The 23799-nt window shown below is 37.3% G+C and overlaps 1 protein-coding gene and 1 pseudogene across 1 annotated transcript; both read left to right on the top strand.

The window, feature by feature from the left end:
- The first annotated feature begins 497 nt into the window (after nt 1-497).
- On the top strand, nt 498-9073 carry LOC149179267 (uncharacterized). Its single transcript, XM_089422408.1, has 7 exons — nt 498-671; nt 4390-4491; nt 4620-4670; nt 6643-6841; nt 7112-7425; nt 8012-8570; nt 8672-9073. Exons 1-7 carry the CDS (start codon nt 498-500, stop codon nt 8806-8808), a joined length of 1536 nt encoding a protein of 511 aa, XP_089278534.1. The 3' UTR covers nt 8809-9073.
- Nucleotides 9074-9810: 737 nt separating this feature from the next.
- On the top strand, nt 9811-21191 carry LOC149179266 (protein kinase STUNTED-like; annotated as a pseudogene).
- The last annotated feature ends 2608 nt before the right edge of the window (nt 21192-23799 follow it).

Raw genomic sequence — 23799 nt, 5'->3', positions numbered from 1 at the left:
AATCCTATCGGCCTCTCTTTGTACCTTTTGGGACAATTGCCAGTATATCTTAAAATAGTTTATTTTTAGGCCGATAGGCCTTCCTATGCATCAACACAATCGTCAACACTTTCATTCTCGTTGAGACATCTGGTATGGTTTCCTACTCCACATCTGGCTATAGTCTTGCTTGACATTCCTACTCCACATCTGGCTATAGTCCTACTTGACATCTGTGCACAGATTTTCCATCACCTTTCTACTCCCCCAATTGACATCTGTGCACACCAGTTTTATGCTGGAGTCTTTTACATCGGAGTTCTAGGATCTCCCCTGACATTTGGTTCTCATGCATTATTTTTTTTTTGCCCTCGGGGTCTCTCCAAAACGGTGGATCCGTTTACAGTGGCTACATTTTTGGTAGTACTCTGCGAGGAAGTGCCACACCCAACGATTTCTTCGGTGCACGACTACCATCTACCTTCAGAAAACAACTCAAAGCACCTAACTTCCAGAGGATGGGCTGCTGGACTGCGCTGGCATTTGTTGTTGTGGCCACATTTGTCGCAACATATAAGCAACACGAGAGCAGGGTTGTTGAGCATACATTGCAAGATCCATTGGCTTTCCAACAATCATTCCAAAAGGTGCAACCTGTGTCTTCGGATGTTGCTGAGGAACATAATAATATGGTATAGCTTCGGCTGGGGTTCCAACAGGTACGGATCCTCCACGAATACCCCCAGAACGATGTTCAGTTTATTTGTCTATGTTTTCCGCATGAATTATTGTTTAAACGTTTTCCAGATGCGCTAATCGTTTTCTCTGTGTGTATATGCCTTGTAGGTAGAAGGATTACTGTTCCAGGTTCCTGGGTACGCTTGGTGGTGAAGTGCTCTTTCTACAACAGTCTCTATGGCTTCCGGGTAAGAGAATTGTTCCAGTTTGGTTCACGGCTGGAGGGATTGCAGCATTAGTTAAATGGGTCTTGACGTCCTGTGCTTGTTATAGTTTTCTCGGCTCTGTTCTTTCCAGAAATCTGTCGTTGTTTGGTAGGGTTTGGCGGAGTTCCTAAGTTAATGCTTGGATTTTCCCTCTGGGGTTACTTCTTTATATTTTGATGATTAAGGGTGTTGACCCTTCCACAAACTTTGTATTTTTTTGCTATTGGGTCCATCTAAACTCTAGCGGTTGCTTGAAATGAATGGAATCCCTCTGGTTTACCCACTGTGCTAATTTCTCTGCTTATAGATAGATATATTGTTTCATGCTGGTACGATAATTGCTCATGTATCGCTTTACTATTGTTATCTAAGTTATTCTGAGGTTTGGCCTTACTATCCGCTTGTATATTAACATTAAGTAAACTGTGCAGTTTGTTTTCTTTTACGATTTATTTGCAACAACATTAGTTTCTTTCTAGGTAATTTGCGGCCTCGACCATCATGATATTTGGCTGCCTCAGTTTGCTTGGAAATGTTAAATACTGGCTTTCAATTTTACTCCATTTTCCGCAGAAGTCTTTGCATTTAGTTTTCAAGGATTCCCTATTACAGGGTTAGGGTTTTCATGGTCCTTTAGTTGCCTAACCTTGTTGATTTCATCCTCTGCCGCCATTTGTTTTGAAGGAGGTTATATCTAGAGGGTTTCATCCCTCAGAATACTCTTGAACAGCGGTGTAGGTGACTTGCCTACAAACCCCAGAATTGGTTGAGTCCGATCCGTTTTCTGAATTTTCTGAAACTCAGCATCTCCCACTATGCACTAGTGGCAATTCCAGATTTTTAATTCGTTGCAAGCAATCTTGAATTTTCTTGTTCTTAGAGGTTTACTAGCAGTGTTCGAAAGGTTATGCAAGCGAATTTACTTCGTTAATTGCAAAGTTCTTTCCTATGCAGTGTTCTGTTTTCTCTATATTATGCTCATTTGTATTCCTGCATTTAACAGGTAGCAACAATTTTCTTCTTACAAGTTTAACAGTTATTCTCCCAATTTTTTTTGCTTAAAAACAAGAAACAGATCTGGGTGTCATTTTCTTTCGAAGTTTACTGTAAAAAAAAGAAAGAACTATAATACTGCTCTTCAAAATTAACTAACTTTCCACAGATTTTAAGGGTTGGCTGAACTGAGTTCTTATCAATAATATATTTAAATTCACAGTGAAATAGTCTTATCACGACAGTGGCATTTCCTAAAATTCCTATGATTAATCATACTCTGTAAAAAAAACCATATGCATCAGGGTTCCTCTGTAAACATATACATATTAACCACTCTCTTAGGAACCCTTTGCTTGCAGTACTCTACTATCTCTGTTCAAAATATCAGCACAGTCTCAGGATGGTACCTCATACCTGAGTTGCTTTTTAGTAAGTAACTGCACAAGTAGAGGTCACCTCTGATTCTGTAGCTAGTCATCCACCCGACCATGAGATTGTCTTTCGAGACCAAATCTCCCCCCTAGCTTATTCATAAGACCTTTAGTCTTCCACAGGTTGCTTGCGCTCCGCGCTCTTGCCATTTTATCGTTACCAGACATAGCAAGTGGATTTTCCTTTCTCTTTTCATGCCTATCACTACAGCGCAACTTTTTTCCTTCCCCTACTTCTTTTTCTTGGAAGCTTTGAACAGTTGGGGAAGGTAGTTAGGGTTCCAGCCACTGTTTCCTTTAAAATACAGAGATTTGAGAAGTGTCCGTAGGCATGTTAAACCTTTTTATAAAGATGATCATTCAACTTGATGTATACAATGAATGATGTAGTGTATAACTACACTACATATAGATGCAATGGATCATGAGTAGTGATTTTAGTACCTAAAAATGAAACAAAATTACACTTCATTATTAAAATAATAGCTCACTAAAAGGAAGTGAATGTTATGTACATTAACTGATTTGTTTTGGTATTTCACTTCAATTCATTAAGGAAAGCAGTACATGAAGGAAATTGTGTGTTTTGTAACTTGTTAAACATAAATACTAAAACTTCTGGCATCAAGGTGAAGACGTTCTATGAGTGAGTATCCAACAATAAAAATAAATAGATTTCTGATAAACACAATTCAACAATTGTTATGAAAAGCACAATGATATCGGAGGAAAGTTTCTAATGCAATGTGAGAATACAAAGGTGATCTAAAATAGGAAAGGACTCAGTTGCTCATAAAGAGGTGCAAATCACCTGAAACAAATAAAACAGATCCAAAATACCAAATCATGGCCACAAACTTTGAAGTTTCAGAATTGAAATGAAATTATATTAATATTGACCGATGACCAAAATAGGTCAATTGAACTAGAAAGTACTGCATACCAAATTTGCAACACGGGACGTGCAAAAGTAATCTCCAAAGCTTATAATACACCAGCGATTCTATGGATGTGAAAAATTATTGCAAACTGCTCCAATTGTGTTTTCTATCTGCCTATATCCCGCTTGGTGATTAGCATTTAATTCTTATCCTCTCTTGAGTTTGTACTGATATGAAGCATCTGCTCCTATCCCAGGTAGATTTTGAATTGACAACCTCTGGGGTGCATAAAACAATAGATCTAATTAAAGGGGTCACAAAATAGGCACATGGCTTAATAGTTAGGTTGGCTAAAAATGCTATTTTATATGATTAGGTCACTGGTAGATTTAAATGAAAAGAACTATGCATCTCAAAAACTTACATGCAAGTTAGGAGAGCTTATGAAGTGGGCTTGTGACTATATACAGTGAAAACAATAGTAAGTTAAACACAGAAGCTTATGAAACTAGTTTTTGGAGACCTCTTTGGTTGCTGATTGAATCATTTTCAAGAAATGTATTAATATGGAAACTTGAACAAAAATGGTATTACGGTAACATTGGGTTTTGCCTTCGATGTATCCCATAATATATGTAACATTTAGTTTTTTGAATAAAAATAGAGAAACTTCAACTGGATTTTAAAATCCCATCAAAAAAGAGAAGATAGGAATTTTCTGTCTGTTCAAATAATGTGAATAGCATTGGCAGTTCATCTTCTTGGCTGCAGTTGCTCACAATGAGAATTCATAATGCACTGCCTCTTTCTTAACTAAAGCTACATGTCAGTCAAAGTTCTCAAAGTTTCTTTTCTTGTCATAGAGAATGTTCTGTTACTTCAACTGTGTAGGGCTGGTTTCCTAGATAGTAAATTCAGAAACAGAACTGTTTCAGAGAATGTTGTTGAATAGATTGTTCTCGACTAATATGTTGTTGTGGTTCATTGACCATTTCAACAGCAATCCACATATTTTATGATTATTTGGAGGACAAAGGTTTGCCATGTATATTTTCCCTGAGGGTTCATAGAACTAAAGTATTTTGTCTTACATTAATGTTAGGATGAATAAAATCTATTTGTATAGTTTCTGATGATCAATGAGATTCCAAAGTGCAGTATGGAAAAGATTATGACTACCATGCTCCAGTAAAACTGTTGGACAAGCTACTGCATTCTATGGCACGAACAAAAGATGAACAGTTGGTGGTGATTTCTCAGGTTAGAATACAATTAAGTGTAAATATATAAGATTGACAAGCTTTCACTGAATATTATTCATGTTTGTTGATTATATATAATAAGGTTAAGAATACCTACCCCAACTAAGGTTTTTTGGTGATTGACAGGTTCTGGTTGCAGATATAAATATTGGTTATGAGGATATTGTAAATACACAGGTAGAACCATGCAAACTGAAAATTATTTATCTCAACTATTAGGAAGTTTTGTTGGCAATTTCAACATTCTATGCATTCTGGATTTTTGTCAAGTTATGGGCTATAGTTTCTGATGTTTGAAGAATTCATCATTTATAATATGTTCTCGGACTATTCATATGCAATTGGCGGTTGTAGGTTGTATCTGGCATATGTTCTCGGACTATTCCTCCCTCAACCTTTCTTTACAATATTTCTTATTGCACTGCACTAATGTGGCAGGTTTCATGAAGAATATGAATCAATGTTGGAGAAGAGTTACAATTGTGGAAGCATATGTTTGTGTAAAAGTTAACCAATAACCAAATTGACAAATTGACAATACAATTGAGATTTTAATTAATTAATTTATATATATATATATATATATATATATATATATATATATATATATATATATATATATATATATATATATATATATATATATATATATATATATATATATATATATATATATATTAATAAAATAATTTAGACTGTAGATGTTATTTGGTTTCCAATATTCATTATTTTCAATTTTTAATATTTTTTTGAAAAATACTTGTACTAAATCTCAATTTATTTATATATATATTAATAAAATAATTTAGACTGTAGATGTTATTTGGTTTCCAATATTCATTATTTTCAATTTTTAATATTTTTTTGAAAAATACTTGTACTTTTTAATCATTCATAGAAATTCAACAATTCCAACTTCATAGGTCTATCGGCCTCTCTTTGTACCTTTTGGGACAATTGCTAGTTAGGCCGATAGGCCTTCCTATGCATCAAAAATCGTCAACCTATTTACCCTGTTCCATTCGATCAAATGAGATACTTTCAACCGTTGATTTGAAGGGTGGTTTCTACTGCCGATTTTACAGCCAGTTGTTACACATTTTACGTCAGAGTTCCAGGACACCACTTGGGTGCAGCACAATCCCAAGTCTAGGTGCATGCACCTGTCTGCACAAACTCCTCCCTCTACATTCGACAGGGTTTAGAGGTTAGTATAGCGTCGTGTATATATTCGCGCAGAAATCCAACTGCTCCTTTTTCTATAGCAACACGGCAAGAGCCGAGCGCAATTCGATTTGGGTCTGTTCTTAGCCTGCAATTCTTGAGGAGGTCAAAATTTCTCAGAGCTCACGTGCTTTGTTAATGGATTTTCGGTCCAATTCTCAATGCAAATTCAACGCATCTTCTTCATCTTTGTACATCAAATCCTTCAAACAAAAGAAAAATCGACAATAGCAATCCAACGACTCTGTTTTTCTGAAATCCTGCGCGTGGTTTCGGGAGCTCTGGAAGTACAAACAGGTGGCTTTGAGAGTTCTTTAGCTAGGTATGGCATTGAAATTCTGTGCATAAGATCCTCATTAATGAATGATCCGTTTCCCTTTATCTTTAGTCGAAGGAGTAAACAGTAGACCCCCCTTTTTTATCTTGCTTTGGATGGAAACCCAAAGGGTTTCGATCCCGTGATCTCCTTATACAGACCCAACAATACTTTTCGCGGCGGGTAAGTGCTCCATGATGGGAACCAGTGGTGCTCCCAAGAGGTCCATCCGACCACCATGACAAAGGGCTAAGGTTCTAGGATGGGCTTCCGTTGATGCCCAACAGCGGGGTGGGGTTCCTAAGGCTGACGTGGACCCTTTCCCACCTTTTCCTCCAACCTCATCCTCTTCTAATCATCTCCAGAGAAAGCCAAGTCAGGGTTCTGTTATGGACAAGAATTATCTGAAAGATAGAATGATGTCTCGGTTGTGGTGCGGCACGAAAATATTTCCTTTATGTCTCCAAATTCTAGAGGCAAACCCTGGAAAGGATTTTCTCAATTAATAGAAAAAGTTGCTGTTAGGCCAGAGAAATTGATTGATCCTTATCCTAATACAACTTGGCTAGCACTGCTATGCTACAGGGCATGACAGATGATGCAAATTAGAAAAAGGTTGCAGTAGAGAAACTGAAGGCCTTGTATGGTTGGGCTGATGAGAGCCTGATAGAGGATGTTTTAGTGGCTGTTAATTATGAGCTTGAACAAGCCTCTGCTTCCCTGGAGTCTATGGCTGTGATGACATTGCCAGAGAATTCAGATCCCTCTGATGCATCTGAAGCTGTTGAGAATTCTCTACCTAATCAGAGTTCTGAAGGAAGTGGCCCTCTATTGCCTGAGTCCTTGGCTTTTGAAAATTTACATGTGATAGTTGCAAGAGGACACATGCCAACTGCTCCCCCTGAGCCAGAATGGGAGGAAGATGATGTATATTTGAAACAATGAAAGGAAGCATTGCGGATGCTCAGGTATATTTTGCCAGCCTATTTCCATGAAGTCCATTGAATTTTTTTAAGGTGATCATTACTGATAATTGGGAAGGCATGAACATATATTATCATCGCTTGTTTTCAAGCAGGGCTGCAAATCGACATTCAAGGGAAGCTGAAAGAGCTTATTTGCGAGGCGATCACAGCAGATGAAAAGGCCTTGTTAACTAAACAAAGGGTAAAAAAGAGGCAGAGACAGGCCAACAAGGATGTAAGTTCCACGAGATCAAAAGAGAAGCACTCAGGTCTTGGTCCAACTCGCTCCTCTCCCCGGTTTCATGTCGTTTCCAGTTGCGATAATCAACAACCGCTTGGAAGTTTGCAGAGTGTGGAGATTGAGAAGAATGAAGAGAATAACGGAACTTGTGTGGCAAATACGGTCACGGGAAGGATTTCCAGAAAGGTAATGCTATCCTCACTTTATCTTTTCAATTGGCCCCTTTAAATTTGCAAAGTCACAGTTCATGCCTCAACATATTATAAAACATTTTTAATCATTTTATTAACACTATTTTAAGTACCTTTTACTTTCCATGGAGTAATCTTTGCTGCTTCTAGAAGCTGTTAAATTCTGTTTCTACCTGAAAGGAAGAAATCCGGTCATTAATTAATGATTTCCATCTGAGTATGTATATAACATAGTCCGCAAACCATATAGTGCTCTAAGACATATTCCTGTGTCCTAGAATGGCTTCAGAGGTTCCCCTCGCATCCAGCGTCCATCAACTTTTCCTTTGACCACTCAAAGTTGTCTATGACTGGTGTAAATGCTGAAAATATGGATAAATAGCAGAACACTGAAGGGATTCGTGGTGATTTTGGGTTTTCTTATCATTATGAAGTATAATTGTAATGTTTAGTTTTTAGGGTGTCTATTTTGCTATTCATACAAAAAAATGTTTTAGTGTGAGGTTCCACTTACTCAGGTGACTTTATTATCGGTTTTGGGATGGCTAACTTTATTTAATTGTACTTTTGCTGTGTAACAGGGAAAAAAGCAACCTCAAACTACAGCAGAGGAACCCGAATGTACTGTTGTGTTAACAAATCCTCTGCAGGTGAAAAATTTGTTAAATGATACTACCAATGAGCATCATCTCAAAGAAGCCAAGGAAGGGCCAGAAGAGAATGGCTTTAACGGTACTAAAAATCATTCCAAGGTAGCATCGATAGGGCCAAACAAGAATAAGCATTTATTGAATGATGATTGCGAAAATATTACTGAACCAACTGTAGAGGGCCTAAAAGATCATGGCTCTAACAATGAAAAACTTGCTTCAGATAACATATCATTGGATGGAAAAAGAATAAAAAGGCCAAAGATCATGGGTCCTAACCATGTGGAATCCTCATCTATAGCAAATGATGCCCGTACTTCATTAGAAACACTTGATGGAAGCTTACGCAGTAAAAGGACTTCGAAAGCGGCCACATCAAAAGCAAAGTTGACAAAGAAAAGTAGAAGTCCAATCCATCTGGAAAAATCTAATGGAGGATATAAAACAAAATGTCAGTCCCCTGACACGAAAATGATCCACTCCCAAAAAGGTAATTTAGAAACTGATATGTTTGTCACCCCAATAAGTTATCTATCTTCCCTTGGAACCATCATTATGAAAGTAGAGAAGTTAACAACGTTCCCTTTGCAGGTGAAGATTCAAGAAAAGATAGTGTTATTGCTGATAACAACCTGAAAGCACAAGCACGGGATAGCTTTGAAAAACAGAAGCAGGCATCTAAAACTATTGTAGTGCGATCATCACCCTGTCTTAGGTCACTACAGTGAACTTGTTCCTAGAACTAGTGGCATTTGGGACATGAGGAAGTGACTCAGCTACACAGGAGGAGAACATGTTCAGGCCTTAAAAAAATTGCTTCAGTGAGTCATATTATATACAAGATCATCTTCAGTTTGATGTTTATTTTGATGATGTAGTTACTCTTGAAGCCATGATAATATTTTAATCAGCACATGTTTATGCTGACGATTATGTAGGCAGGTTTGCTTTGCAGGCAAAGCAAAAGGCAAAGCTGCAAGAGCATTATCACTAAATAGTGTGTTGATCTAATCTTCTTCTGTAAGAGCAGAACAGTTTCTTTGAGTAATCTTCATTTTGCTATAGTGTGTTTTATGAGTGGGAATAATTGAGGTATTAGAGATTAGTGGTGGGGAGGAGGGGGATAAACATCATAATTTTCAGTATTTAAAGAAGAAAATATATGGTGGTGGCCAAACATAATCCCTTAGTCATTAAAAAAATCCCTTAGATCAGAGATAAAATAAGATTAAAGCAACATAATGGAGGCATGCATAACTATCATGGGATTTTTTATTTTTATTTTTTTTGTTCTATAAAACCAAATAGGTTAACAGAGTAGTTTAAGTGGCCAAACCTCAAAGAGCATCTTTATCTTTGACATGCAAACCATTTCCTCTTCTAGATTTTCATTTCAATTAGAAACAAAAATGTATTTTTTGTTTTTTCAAAATAAAATTCGGGAGGAGAAAGGCTTTTATTTCGTAACTCACTTTGAATATATAAAGAAAATCCCATGCTATTTCCATTTTCATAAGTGAGTTGAAGTGAATTCATTCCAGTCACCTTGAATAAAAATCACTGTTGGTATCTCCTTGTGCACCATCGCCCTCTGCGATATTGTCCAAAATGTTTCCGAGTTCAATCTGCCCAATGCAATTGTGCTAAATGCTAGGTTTGTCCATGCAAAAATACACCTGTATGGGCTTCATGCAGCAGAAGCGGTGTAGGCCTTGGAATTGCGATTGGAAATGATTGAATACAATACTTCTGCCCCATCTGGTCCAGGAACAAACCAGCGAAGCAATTTCAATACAGAGCAACAATCTTTGGGATTATTATCCTTGCGAACTTGGAGGCCATCTGAACTTCAAGTCATAACAGGTAAGAAGTTACTTCACTGTTTCATCTGAAATCAATTGTTGGTTGTTCTAAAAATTTGCAAGATACTGTCACAAGGGAAAATATAGAGCAATTGGACAAGTCCTTATATTGGAAATATGCAAGGGAAAAACAATTATATCAATGAAACTGTGATTTCTTGTTTTGTCTGTTGTCAAATTTTGATGTGACTAACTATAATCTAGTGATGAGCATCGTATGACGTGACTGACTATAATCTAGTGATGGGCATCGTCTGATTATGGATATCAGATTCCTATCTCAGCAAATATACAGTTTCAAACACTCTGTTTTGTTGTTTTATGCTATATTTGCAAGATTTTGTCACAAGGAAAATATAGAGCAATTAGATAAGTCCTTATATTAAAATATGCAAGGGAAGAACAATTGAATCAATGAAAATGCGATTTCCTGTTCTATCTGTTATCCGATATGATGTTAGTCCAATCTAGTGATGGCCATCATCTGATTATGGATAGAAGATTCCTATCTCAGCAAAAATACAGTTTCAAACGGTATATGTTTTGTTGTTTTCTGCTCTATTCGCTAGATATTGCCACAAGGGAAAATATAAAACAATTGGATAAGTGCTTATATTGGAAATATGCAAGGGAAAAACAATTATATCCATGAAAATGTGATTTCTTGTTTGGTCTGTTGTCAAATATGATGTGACTGAGTCTAATCTAGTGATGGGCATCATCTGATTATGGACAGCAGATTCCTATTTCAGCAAAAATACAGTTTCAAACTGATCTAAATGAGATCCACAAAAGACTGTCAAAAACCTTGATTGTATCGAGTTGAACAAATCCTTAAAAAATTCCAAAACAACGATCAAAAAACGCCTTGAACCAGTGGCAATGGCCGCCAACATGGAACGACGAGGACCTTGGTCAAAGCGCGCTGACCGAGGCCCATGAAGACTGCGCAGGAGGTCAAAACAACCCCTGGGAGCCCCAGATCGGGAAAAGGAGGCGATTTTGAGTAGACGAAAAGGGATAAAATGAGAAAGCCTTAAGCACTCGGTCACATTGGGAGTCGGAGAACCGCGGGCAGAAAACAAAAAGCGCTAAAGGACAAAGGCGGGACCCGTGCTTTGGAAAACCGGCGGTATTGATCGGTGTGCCCTTGAATGGTAAGAGGTTTTGGAGGAGAGCGGAGCGATCCCACTCAGCGATCGACGCGTGGCAGCGGAGGTGAGAGAAAAATTGCTGTGATTGCGCGCTATTGATCGAGCAAGTCAACAACGCTCGACGTGCGTATGACGTTGGATCTGGAGGAGCCTAGATCGGACAGCTAAGATTGTGCCTGATGAAAGAAGTGGAATCGTCAGGGAATTAAGCCGCGATTTAAAGGGATTTGGAATCCAATTGACCGCCACGGTGGAGAAAGAACATATCCATGACAAAACCGACGAAACGAACCGACGAAGCATGCTGGCACCAGTTAGATGGAGACACGTGGCCACTTCCCGAGCGTTCATGCTGACACCGAACAGGGAACTCCAAATGCAGCTGCAGAAGGTGAATCGATGTAGGCGGGAGAGGAACCGAATAGGCATAGAGATCGAATGGCTAAAACCATGAATAGAGATAGTCGAAAAAAGGAGGAAGAACAAAGGATTGGAGAGGAGTCCAAGCGGACCAAGAGAGACAGTGAACACAGAGAGCAGTAAAGCCAAGCAGAGGAGACAGAGGGCCGAGCTGACCACAGGCAACATCGTGCACCAGAGAGCTTGAAGATTCAAGCCTTCCCATAAAGGAATCTGTCTGGATTGAGCATCACAGTTGGCTCTTTCCATTGTAGACCAAAGGTCACAGAGATGGTAGGAAGAACAAGAGTCTGTGTACTCTGAGTGGCTTGGGGAATCCAAGAACCACCCTGCCAAGCAAAATATGCTATCAGGAGAACTCATATTGAGTCCCTGTATTGTAATCGCTCTGCTATAAGACACAATAAAACAAGGCCACCACTGAAGCTAGCTCAGAGACGTAGCCCTGGAGAATAGGGTGAACTCCTTATTAAAAACAGTTGTGTTTTTATGTTGCTTACTATATTTCTCTGCTGTCTTTCCCTTTATTTTCTGTGTATTGGAAATTTGATTGATTCATTGCTTAAATAACACAGAACACACACACCAGCACATGAGTCTATAATACCTTTTGTTTAATAAATCTTCAACTGAGGTCACTCATTGGGTGATTATCAGATCAGGTGGCATCAGAGCTTTAGGGTGTAAGGTTAGACAAGCTTGTGTTGGTTTAGCTGTGAATGCTCACTAGGTCAAAGCTCAAATTAGGAGAAGGAGAGTTGGTGGAAACTAATCCTGAAATTGGGAGAGTCTATTCTCGGAAGAAAATGTCAGAAGAAGGTTCTATAGGGCCAGACCTTCAATTCATAGAAAGTTTCCTAGCTATAAAGTCTATGGTAGAAGAAATGTATGGGCACTTTAGAAAGCATAAGGATGAAGATTCATCAGGCTCTAAACAAGTTAAAGAAGAAGATGAATCTCATTCCCATAACCACTCAAAAGGAAAGGGAAAAGAAGAAAGCTTCCCTACACCTCCTAATAGCCCTGTGCATAATAAGAAAGCATCTTTGATTAAGCTAGATGTAAAATTTGATTTGCCTATATATGATGGAGAGCTAAATGCTGAAAAATTGGACAATTGGATTAGACAAATTGATGTGTGTTGCAGAGTGCAGAACATAGACTCGGACAAGAGTAAGATTCAGCTGTCAAGCCTACGCCTAGGAGGCACTGCCCTGGTTTGGTGGGAAGGCAGAACCCAAGCTGATATGAAAAGACATGGTAAGACCATCTCTGTCTGGAGTGAATTTGTTGCTGCAATCAAAAAGCAGTTATATCCATTGGCCTACATGCAACAAGCCATGATGAGTTGGCAAACTCTTCAGCAGTTGAAAGGGAAAAGTGTGCAAGGGTATACTCAAGAGTTTAGAAAGAGAGCATTGATGTTGGGTATTTCATTAGACTCACCAGAAACTCTTTTGAAGTACATTGGTGGTCTACAAAGCTACATGCGGCATACCATCCTCATGTTTAATCCCACTAGTATAGATGAGGTATCTGTACAAGCTACTCATCTAGAAGCTAGAGGAAAGAATGGAAATCCAGAAGTTGGGGAACCATCCCAACCCACTATAAGCAAGAGAAAGGAGTAAAGAAAGCAGAAGTGGAAAGAAAGGAAGTCTAACACTGCACAAGGCAAAGCTTCATGCACTCACTGTAAAAAGGAGGGGCATGATGATGAGCACTACTGGATTCTGCATCCAGAGCTGAGACCTAAGAAGTTTGAGGGCAAGAAGAAGAGGACTACTACAACTATTCAGAAAGATTTGGGGTCAGACTCAGGAGATGAAACAATCATTGCAGACACATGTATAAAAGGTAAGAATTCTGAAGAATCTACCAGTAATTCTGCTCAATCTGTTATTGATGAAGAACATGAGAGAAAAAGACATGAGCTTTTCCATATTCGATTTGTTTCTGAAAATCAAAAGATTGATACTTTGTTTGATAGTGGCTCACAAGTAAATCTGATTTCTGAAGCAATTGTAAAGAAATTGGGATTAGCAACTACACCTCATAAGAAACCATACCCATTAGGATGGTTGAATGATAAAGCACAACTACAAGTGACTGAACAGTGCAAACTCAAGTTTTCTTTTGGGTCAGCATTTGTAGATGAGGTTGAGTTAGATGTAATTCCTTTAGATATATGTGGAATTTTTTTAGGAAGTCCCTACTTGTATGATAGAAAGGCTATTTTCTATAGAGCTGAGAACAAGTATCTACTTGTTAAAGATGGAATCGAATACTTTGTAAGAGCTCATAAGCTTAAGAATAATTATACTCTCATAAACTCAGGATAGATGAAAGGAATGATAAATTCATGTAAACAGTTCTTACTGATGGTTGTAAAGGAAAAGAAATCTGATAAAACCAATGTATTTGAGGGCTGTAATGCTAATCAGAAAGCTGATATAGAAAAGATTGTTTCAGAGTATGATGTATTATTTCAAGAACCTAAAGGTCTGCCACCAAAAAAGGGAATAGTACATGATATTATTTTGCAGCAAGATGTTCCTTTGCCTAACATTGGGATGTATAGGTTATCTGCTTTAGAGAATGCTGAAATCAAGAAGCAGGTGTAGGAGTTGCTTGAGAAAGGATTCATCAGGCCTAGCACATCACCATGTGGGTCGCCCATAATCTTTGTAAGAAAGAAAGATGGCTCATGGAGAATGTGCATTGATTAATGAGCACTGAATAAGATAGCAATAAAAAATCGTTATCCCCTTCCTCGCATAGATGATCTTTTAGATCAATTGAAGGAAGTTGTTTATTTCACCAAGCTGGATTTGCACAGTGGATACCATCAGGTCAGAGTTGCAGAGCAAGATGCATGGAAGACTACTTTCAAAACAAAGCAGGGATTGTATGAATGGCTAGTTATGCCTTTTGGCTTGACCAATTCTCCTGCTACTTTCATGAGATTAATGAATGATATACTCAAACCTTTTCTTGATGATTTTGTTATTGTGTATCTGGATGACATTATGATTTTTAGTAAAACGTGGGAAGAACATTTAAAGCATGTTAAGCAGACATTAGATGTTTTGAGAAGAGAAAAACTTTATGTTAAACTCTCCAAATGTGAATTTGGCAAAACCTCTCTAAATTATTTGGGTCACATAGTAGGGGGAGGTGAATTGAAAATAGATCCCTCTAAAGTGGCAGTCATTGTGAATTGGACTAAACCCAAGTCTGCTATAGAAGTGAGAATCTTCTTAGGAGCAACACAATATTGGAGGAAGTTCATTTCAAATTTTTCCTCAATTGCAGCTCCCTTACATGCTTTGACAGGATTGAACAAGGTGTTTCAGTGGGGAGGCAAATAGCAAAAAGCCTTCGACACCTTGAAAGAAAAGATTAGTACAACACATGTACTAGCACTGCCAGATATACAAAGACCATTTGAGATCCAAACTGATGCCAGTGACTATGCCATGGGAGCAGTGTTGAAACAGCACGGTAAACCCATATGTTATCATTCTGAGACTTTTAATCCTGCAGTAGTTAACTATCCTACATATGATAAAGAATTGTATGCATTAGTTCAGAGTGTGAAAAAGTGGAACATTACTTAATGGGCAAGGAAACAGTAATACACACTGATCATCAGCCACTTCAATATCTACACTCCCAAACTAAGTTGCAACAATCAAGACATTACAGATGGATGGGTTTTCTACAACAGTTTCATTTAGTCATCAGATATAAAAAGGGCATACATAACAAGGTTGCATATATGTTATCTAGACCCATTATAAATGCATCTACCATACTTAAGCATAATTCTATGCTGCATGAAAACTACATAGAACAGTATGCTCAGGACATGGACTTTCAAGATGTATATGCAACTTTGAGTCAAGGCAAAAGAGTAGAAGAATTGGACTATCATGTGAAGGACCAACTCTTATATCATTGTAGGAAACTCTGCATTCCACAAACTGAGAGAGTAAAGATAATTAGGGAAGCACACACTTCTCTGATATCAGGTCACTTTGGGGTAAGTAAAACAGTTGCACAACTGCAAAGGTTCTGCTATTGGCCGAAAATGAATGAGACAATTTCTAGATATGTAAAGGGATGTGCTATGTGTGCTAAAAGCAAGCCCAGCAACAGAAAACTAGGCTTATACACTCCATTACCAGTTCCTTCTCACCCTTGGGAAAGCATTTCCATGGATTTTGTCGGAGGACTGCCTAAATCTGGAAAAGGTCATGATTATCTGTATGTTGTTGTGGATAGGTTCAGAAAAATGTGTATTTTGATACCCTGTAGTAAACAGATTACAGCTGAACAAACTGCAAAATTGTTCTTTGAACATGTATGGGTTCATTTTGGATTACCCACTTCTATTGTATCTGATCGAGACACCCGATTTGTGGGGAAGTTTTGGTCAAGTCTGTGGGAACTAATGGACACCAAATTAAAGAAAAGCACAGCTTTTCATCCACAAACAGATGGCCAGATAGAAGTAGTTAACAGGACGGTGATCTAGTTACTGAGAGGATATTGCAGCAAACATCCTAAGCTTTGGGATGAGCACTTGTGCTATGTGCAGCATGCTTACAATAGAGCCAAACACTCTTCTACACAGAGATCTCCTTTTGAGACCTGTTTTGGTTTCATACCAAGGTCTCCTTTGGATTTTGTCTTTGGTAAAGATACCATGGTTGATAGACACAGTGATGTGGACAAGGCAACTAGGTTCATTGAACAGATCCAGGAGATCCACCAGGCAGTACAGGAATAGCTGGAAAAGAGCCAGGCCAAATACAAGGCTAGGCATAATAAGCATCGGATGGAGCATAGTTTTCAAGTTGGAGACCAAGTCTGGCTGTATATCAGCAAGAATAGGATGCAAGGTGAAGGTAAAAAGCTAAAACCTATAAGGTATGGACCCTTCAGGATACTTGAGAAGATTGGTGAGAATGCTTTCTGCCTTGAGCTACCAGCTTACATGCACATCTACTCAGTCGTAAATGCAGACTGTTTGAGGTTGTTTGAACCTTCAATGATTGAGGACTCTGAAGAGCAGAGTCAATTACCTTCTATTGACGACCTGCTACCTGAATATCTTAATGAATTGCAGGAAGACACAGTGCTGGATAGGAAGGTAAGGATGATGCGCAGTGGACAGGTGGAATACCTCAGGATTGGGCTTAAAGGTTTGAAGTCGAGCAGCACAAAGTGGATTGAGATTGGACAAGTGAGACAGAAATTTCCTCACTTAGTCGATGCTTGAAGAAAACCAACTTTTGGTGGTCCAAAAGCTTTTTCAGTAGGGAGGCCGTGATCCGAATCGGATCCACAAAAGACTGTCAAAAACCTTGACTGTATCGAGTTGAACAAATCCTTGAAAAATTCCAAAATAGCGATCAAAAAACACCTTGAACCAGTGGCAATGGCCGCCAACGTGGAACAACGAGGACCTCGGTCAAAGCGCGCTGACCGAGGCCCATGGAGATTGTGCAGGAGGTCAAAACAACCCTTGGGAGCCTCGGATCGGGAAAAGGAGGCGATTTTGATGTGCGATTAGCACTTAGCGCTAATCGCGCATCGCTAGGCGAAAAGGGCTATAATGGGAAAGCCTTAAGCACTCGGTCACATTGGGAGCTGGAGAACCGCGGGTGGAAAACAAAAAGCGCTAAAGGAAAAAGGTGGGACCCGCGCTCTGAAAAACCGGTGGTATTGATTGGGGCGCCCTTGAACGGTAAGAGGTTTTGGAGGAGAGCAGAGCGATCCCACTCAGCGATCGACGTGTGGCAGCGGAGGTGAGAGAAAAACTGTTGTGATCGCGCGCTATCGGTCGAGCAAGTCAACCACGCTCGACGTGCGTATGACGTTGGATCTGGAGGAGCCCAGATCAGACGACTAAGATTGCACCCGATGAAAGAAGCGGAATCGACAAGGAATTAAGCCGCGATTTAAAGGGATTTGGAATTTGATTGACCGCCACGGTGGAGAAAGAACGTATCCACGACATAACCGAAGAAACGAACCGATGAAGCATGCTGGCACCAGTTAGATGGAGACACGTGGCCACTTCTCGAGCGTTCATGCTGACGCCGAATAGGGAACTCCAAATGCAGCTGCATAAGGTGAATCAACGTAGGCGGGAGAGGAAACGAACAGGCATAGGGATCGAATGGCTAAAGCCATGAATAGAGACAGTCGAAAAAAGGAGGAAGAACAGAGGATTGGAGAGGAGTCCAAGCAGACCAAGAGAGACAGTGAACACAGAGAGCAGTAAAGCCAAGCAGAGGAGACAGAGGGCCAAGCTAAGCACAGACAACATCGAGCACTAGAGAGATTGAAGATTCAAGCCTTCCCATAGAGGAATCTGTCTAGATTGAGCATCACAGTTGGCTCTTTCCACTGTAGACCAAAGGTCACAGAGCTGGTAGGAAGAATAAGAGTCTGTGTACTCTGAGTGGCTTGGGGAATCCAAGAACCACCCTGCCAAGCAAAATCTTCTATCAGGAGAACTCATATTGAGTCCCTGTATTGTAATCGCTCTGCTGTAAGACATAATAAAACAAGGCCACCACTGAAGCTGGATCGGAGACGTAGCCCTGGAGAATAGGGTGAACTCCTTCTTAAAAAAAGTTGTGCTTTATGTTGCTTACTGTATTTCTCTGCTATCTTTCCCTTTATTTTCTGTGTATTGGCAATGTGATCGATCCGTTGCTTAAATAACACAGAACACACACACACCAGCACATGAGTTTGTAATACCTTTTGTTTAATAAATCTTCAACCGAGGTCACTCATAGGGTGATTATCAGATCACAAACAATATATGTTTTACTGGTTTCTGCTCTATTTGCAAGATATTGCCACAAGGGAAAAGATAGAGTGATTGGACAAGTCGTTATATTGGAAATATGCAAGGGAAAAGATAGAGCGATTGGACAAGTCGTTATATTGGAAATATGCAAGGGAAAAACAATTATATCCATGAAACTGTGATTTTTTGTTGTCTGTTGTCCAGTATGATGTGACTCCATCTAATCTAGTGATGGGCATCATCTCATTATGGATAGCAGATTCCTCTCACAGCAAAATATAGTTTCATATAGTATATATATGCTTGTTGTTTTGTGTTATATTTGTTAAATGTTCATCATCCTTATATGTAAGTTCATCTCTTTGTATTTTTTGCTGTTGCAGGAGTTGTTCATCTCTTTGTATTTTTTTCTATTGTAAGAGTTGGAGTCCATAGTCGTGGTGGTGCTGCTCTTCCTATTGCAATTAAAAACTTTCTTATTGATAAGGGGTATATATTCATCTCAGACTTTTAGCATGAATTATCTTGTATTAGTGCTTTCATTGAATTAACTGCATGTGGTTCAGCTGTATTTGTATTGATCGTATTATCTTAGATTCTTATTGAACTGTGCCTGATTTCATTTTGATTAAACTTCTAGAATGAATAGGGAAAATTAGATATCCACCATGCACATTTCCTTACATTGAATCTAGCTAGTTATCATATCTTCTCAGCAGTCTATGACTTTGGAAGTTTTGGGTGGATAAGAATGTCTGTAAAAATGTTTTGATAGTTTGCTTAGCATATCTATTGGACCGTGCAGGTACAAATTTAGTGAAGCTAGAGCAGGCATTATTGCTGTTCGCCCTAAGTTCTGCTACAATTAGATTCCTCTTTTTAACTACCCAATAGTTTGTGTGTACATTAAAATGAGTGAGATGAAGAGAATGGTCATTGGTGCAGCATGTTGTCTAAGACATGCAGCTCAGTTTCGACCTCAAATGAACAGAGTAATTACTCTTATTCTCTTTAGTTGCGTATATATGTTTCAGTTTATGATCTTATGTCAAATTTAGTTGCTTGAATATGTTTCCTTTCCTGTGAGGAGTTAGTGCTAGAATTGTTTTTGCCCATAACGAAGAAATTGTTTCATTAATTGGTTACTGTGTTGAAGAGAAGGAGTAATTTTTTGTTTACAACTTGTTACTGAGAGGAAGTCTGGAAGAAACTCTTTATGGTATGTAGTATGCCAATTTTCATGCATTTATCATGTTATGTCCTTGGAGACTTTTATTATTTTTTAGTGTTAAGTGTTGTTCCCAGTTCTCAGAAAAAGTTGGGTTACACGAGGAGAGGATAAGCCACAGGGTCATTGGAAAGATACACTGAAAGTGACCATTGGAATTGCTGAAGCTTTGACTTATCTGCATGAAGGTTGTTCTCATCCTATCATCCATAAAGACGTGAAATCATCTAATATTTTTCTTTCTGAAGACTTTGAACCTCAGGTATCTTGATCTTTGTGAGAGAAACAAGTTCTCAAGCTTCTGTTGAATTGTTTGTATTTTTTGGTTGGAGATGTTATAATAAGATTTGCTTTATCATAACTAGCAAATTATCTTTCGATGGATCGTTAACTAAAGATATTCTGTGAATAGTTGTCAGATTTTGGGCCAACAACATTTTCATATATCACATGTAGTGATGTTGTAGGTACATTTGGGTAAATATCCATTTCCTTCTTTACGCCAGCTCTTTCCATGGGAAAATAAATGTCATTTATAATCAAGATTTCATAAAACTAGCTGCTATCATATTTCAGGTATCTGGCTCCAGAATATTTCATGTATGGCAAGGTTAATGAGAAGATGAACATGTATTCCTTTGGAGTAGTTCTTCTAGAGCTAATAACTGGAAGAAAACCAATCAATGACAAGAATCCTAAAGGCCAAGAAAGCCTGGTTATGTGGGTAGGGCTCTAGTGTCCTTGCTTGTTTTGTGTTTGATAATTTTGGATTCTTTTGGTTTCTTTGTCTTGGTTCAAAATCTTAATCTCTTGTAAATTTCAAAATTTAGGCAAGGCCATTACTGGCAGCTGGCTCTGTAAAAGAACTTGCAAATCCACTTTTGGAAGATGCTTATGACATGAGCGAGATGAAGAGAATGGTCATTGGTGCAACATGTTGTCTGAGACAGGCAGCTCAGTTTCGACCTTGAATGAATAGAGTAATTACTCTTATTCTCTTTAGTTGCGTATATATGTTTCAGTTTCTGATCTTATGTCAAATTTAGTTGCTTGAAGATGTTTCCTTTCCTGTGAGGAGTTAGTGCTAGAATTGTTTTTGCCCATAACGAAGAATGGCACATGAAATATCGAGTTGATATCCTTCTGACATAGAGTTAAGGGTGTTTAGATCTAGTGTTTAGGGTTGTAATCTAAACATTTGTTCAGTAGTTCAATTTGTAAAATCATCACCCTTAAACAGGTTAGCCCTGAATGCTGATGGTGGATTATGGCAAAATATTCAAAGCCTCAATTGCCAATAATCTCTTTTTCCATTAATGAAATATAAGATTCTTTGAATATTAGCAAAAGAGATTACATCATATCTCAAACCAAAGCTTCAGTATGCAAATTACCCCTCCCTGAATAGGCAAGAAGAGCCAGCATATCTGCTTTCGCTCCAATATCAAGAGAGTATATATCTTTCCTGAGAATCACTATCCTAGCTGAAATCTGGATTGCAAGATCTGAATTGAAAGCTTTGGTTTCCCCAAATAAAGTGGCTTACCTTTGCATTAAACTAGCTTTGTCAAATTTCAAACAATGGATAAATGTTAATGTAAGAACGTGAACTTATTCTTCCTCATTGTTTATCTGTAACTTATTATTGCAGATTTTGAAATTACTGTGAGGAGAAGGAGATGACCTACCTTATTGGACCAAGAGGCAATTGAAAAGGCCCATGGAATTAGATGAATTGATTGAGGACGAATCTGGAGCAAACTCTGGGAGTTGTGACATCCAAACTCATCTATCACTTGCAATGCTTGGAGTTGATGATGATTTGGTATCAAACAGTAGTCCAGTAACTCTGTATTTAGCATTGTCATCTTTCATCTTCTTTATATTGGTCATTGATTTGACCATTATGACCACTATAACTTCCATCATTCAAAGTTGTCGGGTCCTCATCGGAAGAAAGGATGCGTAATTTAATGTTTCTTGAAGGTGGGACTATGTGTCGATTCTCACATTTTAATATTCTAAATCAAAATGACAATTCAATGTCATCAACCCCACTTGATTTTAACATTTATCCAAAGGGATTATACCATCTTTAAGCAAGTCTTATTATCCTTGCCGCGTACACGCGTTCAATATTTTTTTTGACTCCCAATTAGTTTCATTTTTATTAAAAATTAAATCATATTTATTAAAGTTAACTTTAGAAAATTAATTTAATTTTTTAAAATAAATTATTTTAATTTTTTTAGATTTAAATAGTTATGGAGTCGTCTATGGAGATGGAGGAATTGCCCAGAGAACCAAAAGTGGCCCGAATTCGGGCAAATTTATTTCAAAAAATCTTGTAGAGACAGTGTTTGAATTTTTGAGAACCAAAAGTGGCCAGAATTTGGGCAAAATTATTTCAAAAAATTTTGTAGAGACAGTGTTTGAATTTTTGATGGTGGAAATGGATTCAGCACCATCAAAAACGTCTAACACGCCTAAAATTTTGAAGTTTAACAACTATAACTTGGATTTGCAAAAATCCTTGCGGGATTTTGTTTGTTAAATAAAGTTTCTATTCTATATTTTAATTTTAATTTTATTTTTATTTTGAATGAACAAAAATATCTTTTTAATTTTTAATGAATAAGAAAATATTTCCACATTCTTGTTTATAAAAATATTTACTGTACTAATTAAATTGTTTTTTTCAAAAACAATTATATTCTTGATTCAAAAATTAAAATATTGTTCAAAACATTATTCTAACCATTATACTATGTATTATTAATTCATACATATAGAGAGAGAAAAATTTCAATATAAAGAATCCAAAACGATTTTGCTTAATTGATGTGTCTAAGTAATGACATATGAATTTTATGAATTAAGAATGTTGATTTTCTTTTTGGAATGACCTGCAAGGCTTTGAATTTTATAGTTTACATAGAAAAGATAATCACCAATTGAGCTACCATATTTTGTAGCCTTTCTTCAAATATAAATATAAGAGTTGGTTCATAGCTTTCAAAATTCAATAATTAAACTATGCGGTAGGAAACGCTAGCTATGTGACCAAAAATATGTTAGTAAAAAATTGAGAGGAAAAAACCAAGATACAAAATTGTTGGCAAAGATCTCTCCAGTTGAGCCACACTTTCAAAATCAAGCTAGGTTAGTGGTGGTAAACTGGTGAACTTCAACCAGTTTACTCCCCTATGACACCTAAAAAGTGGATGAGTAGTGAAAGTATTGTTAGTGGAATATACTTTCTTTTTATTGAATTTTATAGGAGGATTTTTATTAAGTTCGAAATTATTTTTTTGGTAATTTTTTTTGTATTTTTTTGTTTTAATTTAATTTAATGATTTTAAGTTTATTTTAAAAATTTAATGATTTTAAGTGAAATTGTGATTTTTAGTCATTTAAAATGTATTTTTGATTATATAAATAAATTCAACCTTCTAAAAAAATCTAGATAGGTTAAAAATATATTTATGAACACTTTAATTAATATATTAATTAATATTATTGTAATTTATTTGTGATGTGTTTTAGAGTTAAATTTGTTTGAAATTAAGTAGATTTTTTTTGAAATCATAAGTTTGAGTTGTGAATTAGAAGTGAAACCTGCCTCTTACATACCATAATAGGTAATTAGTCCTTGATTAATAGTGATGAGTCAAACTGTATTTGCTCACAATTGAGTTTTTCCATCCTTATTATTGATTTAACAATTAAATTATGATAGATTTTCTCACTATTTAAAAATTTTGAATTGTAAATTCTACACATTCAAGTACCCTTAAATGTTACAAATGACTGAAACTATTTATGCATTCAACAACATTTTAAACAACAAAAAATTACAATTTAATTAAAAACAAAAAAACTATGAAAAATAATTATACTCCTAGTAAATCCTCCTATAAAATCATGTGATGTGAAAGGACTCTGTCAATGGCATCAATAGCAAAAACTTTTGACAGAGAAATGGACCACTCCTTTTATAACAGGTGTTCCCCGTAAAATCTCCAATGACTGTTAACTGAATCAACCCATTAACGGAGGAAATAACCGGACTATCACAACATTCCTCTAATTTTATACTTATTCCTATTTCTTATTTAATTTAATTTTCAATAAATGGGAAATGTAACTGGGCTATCACAACATTCCTCTAATTTTATACTTATTCCTATTTTTTACTATATAGGTGCTCATCTCAAATGGGC

Source organism: Pinus tabuliformis, chromosome 4_1 (genome assembly GCF_031772625.1).
Source record: "Pinus tabuliformis cultivar Carrire ecotype Pingquan chromosome 4_1, CPIR1, whole genome shotgun sequence".
Taxonomy (NCBI): domain Eukaryota; kingdom Viridiplantae; phylum Streptophyta; class Pinopsida; order Pinales; family Pinaceae; genus Pinus; species Pinus tabuliformis.
The sequence above is the reverse complement of the archived record's forward strand: the minus strand, read 5'-3'. Positions and strand labels throughout refer to the sequence as shown.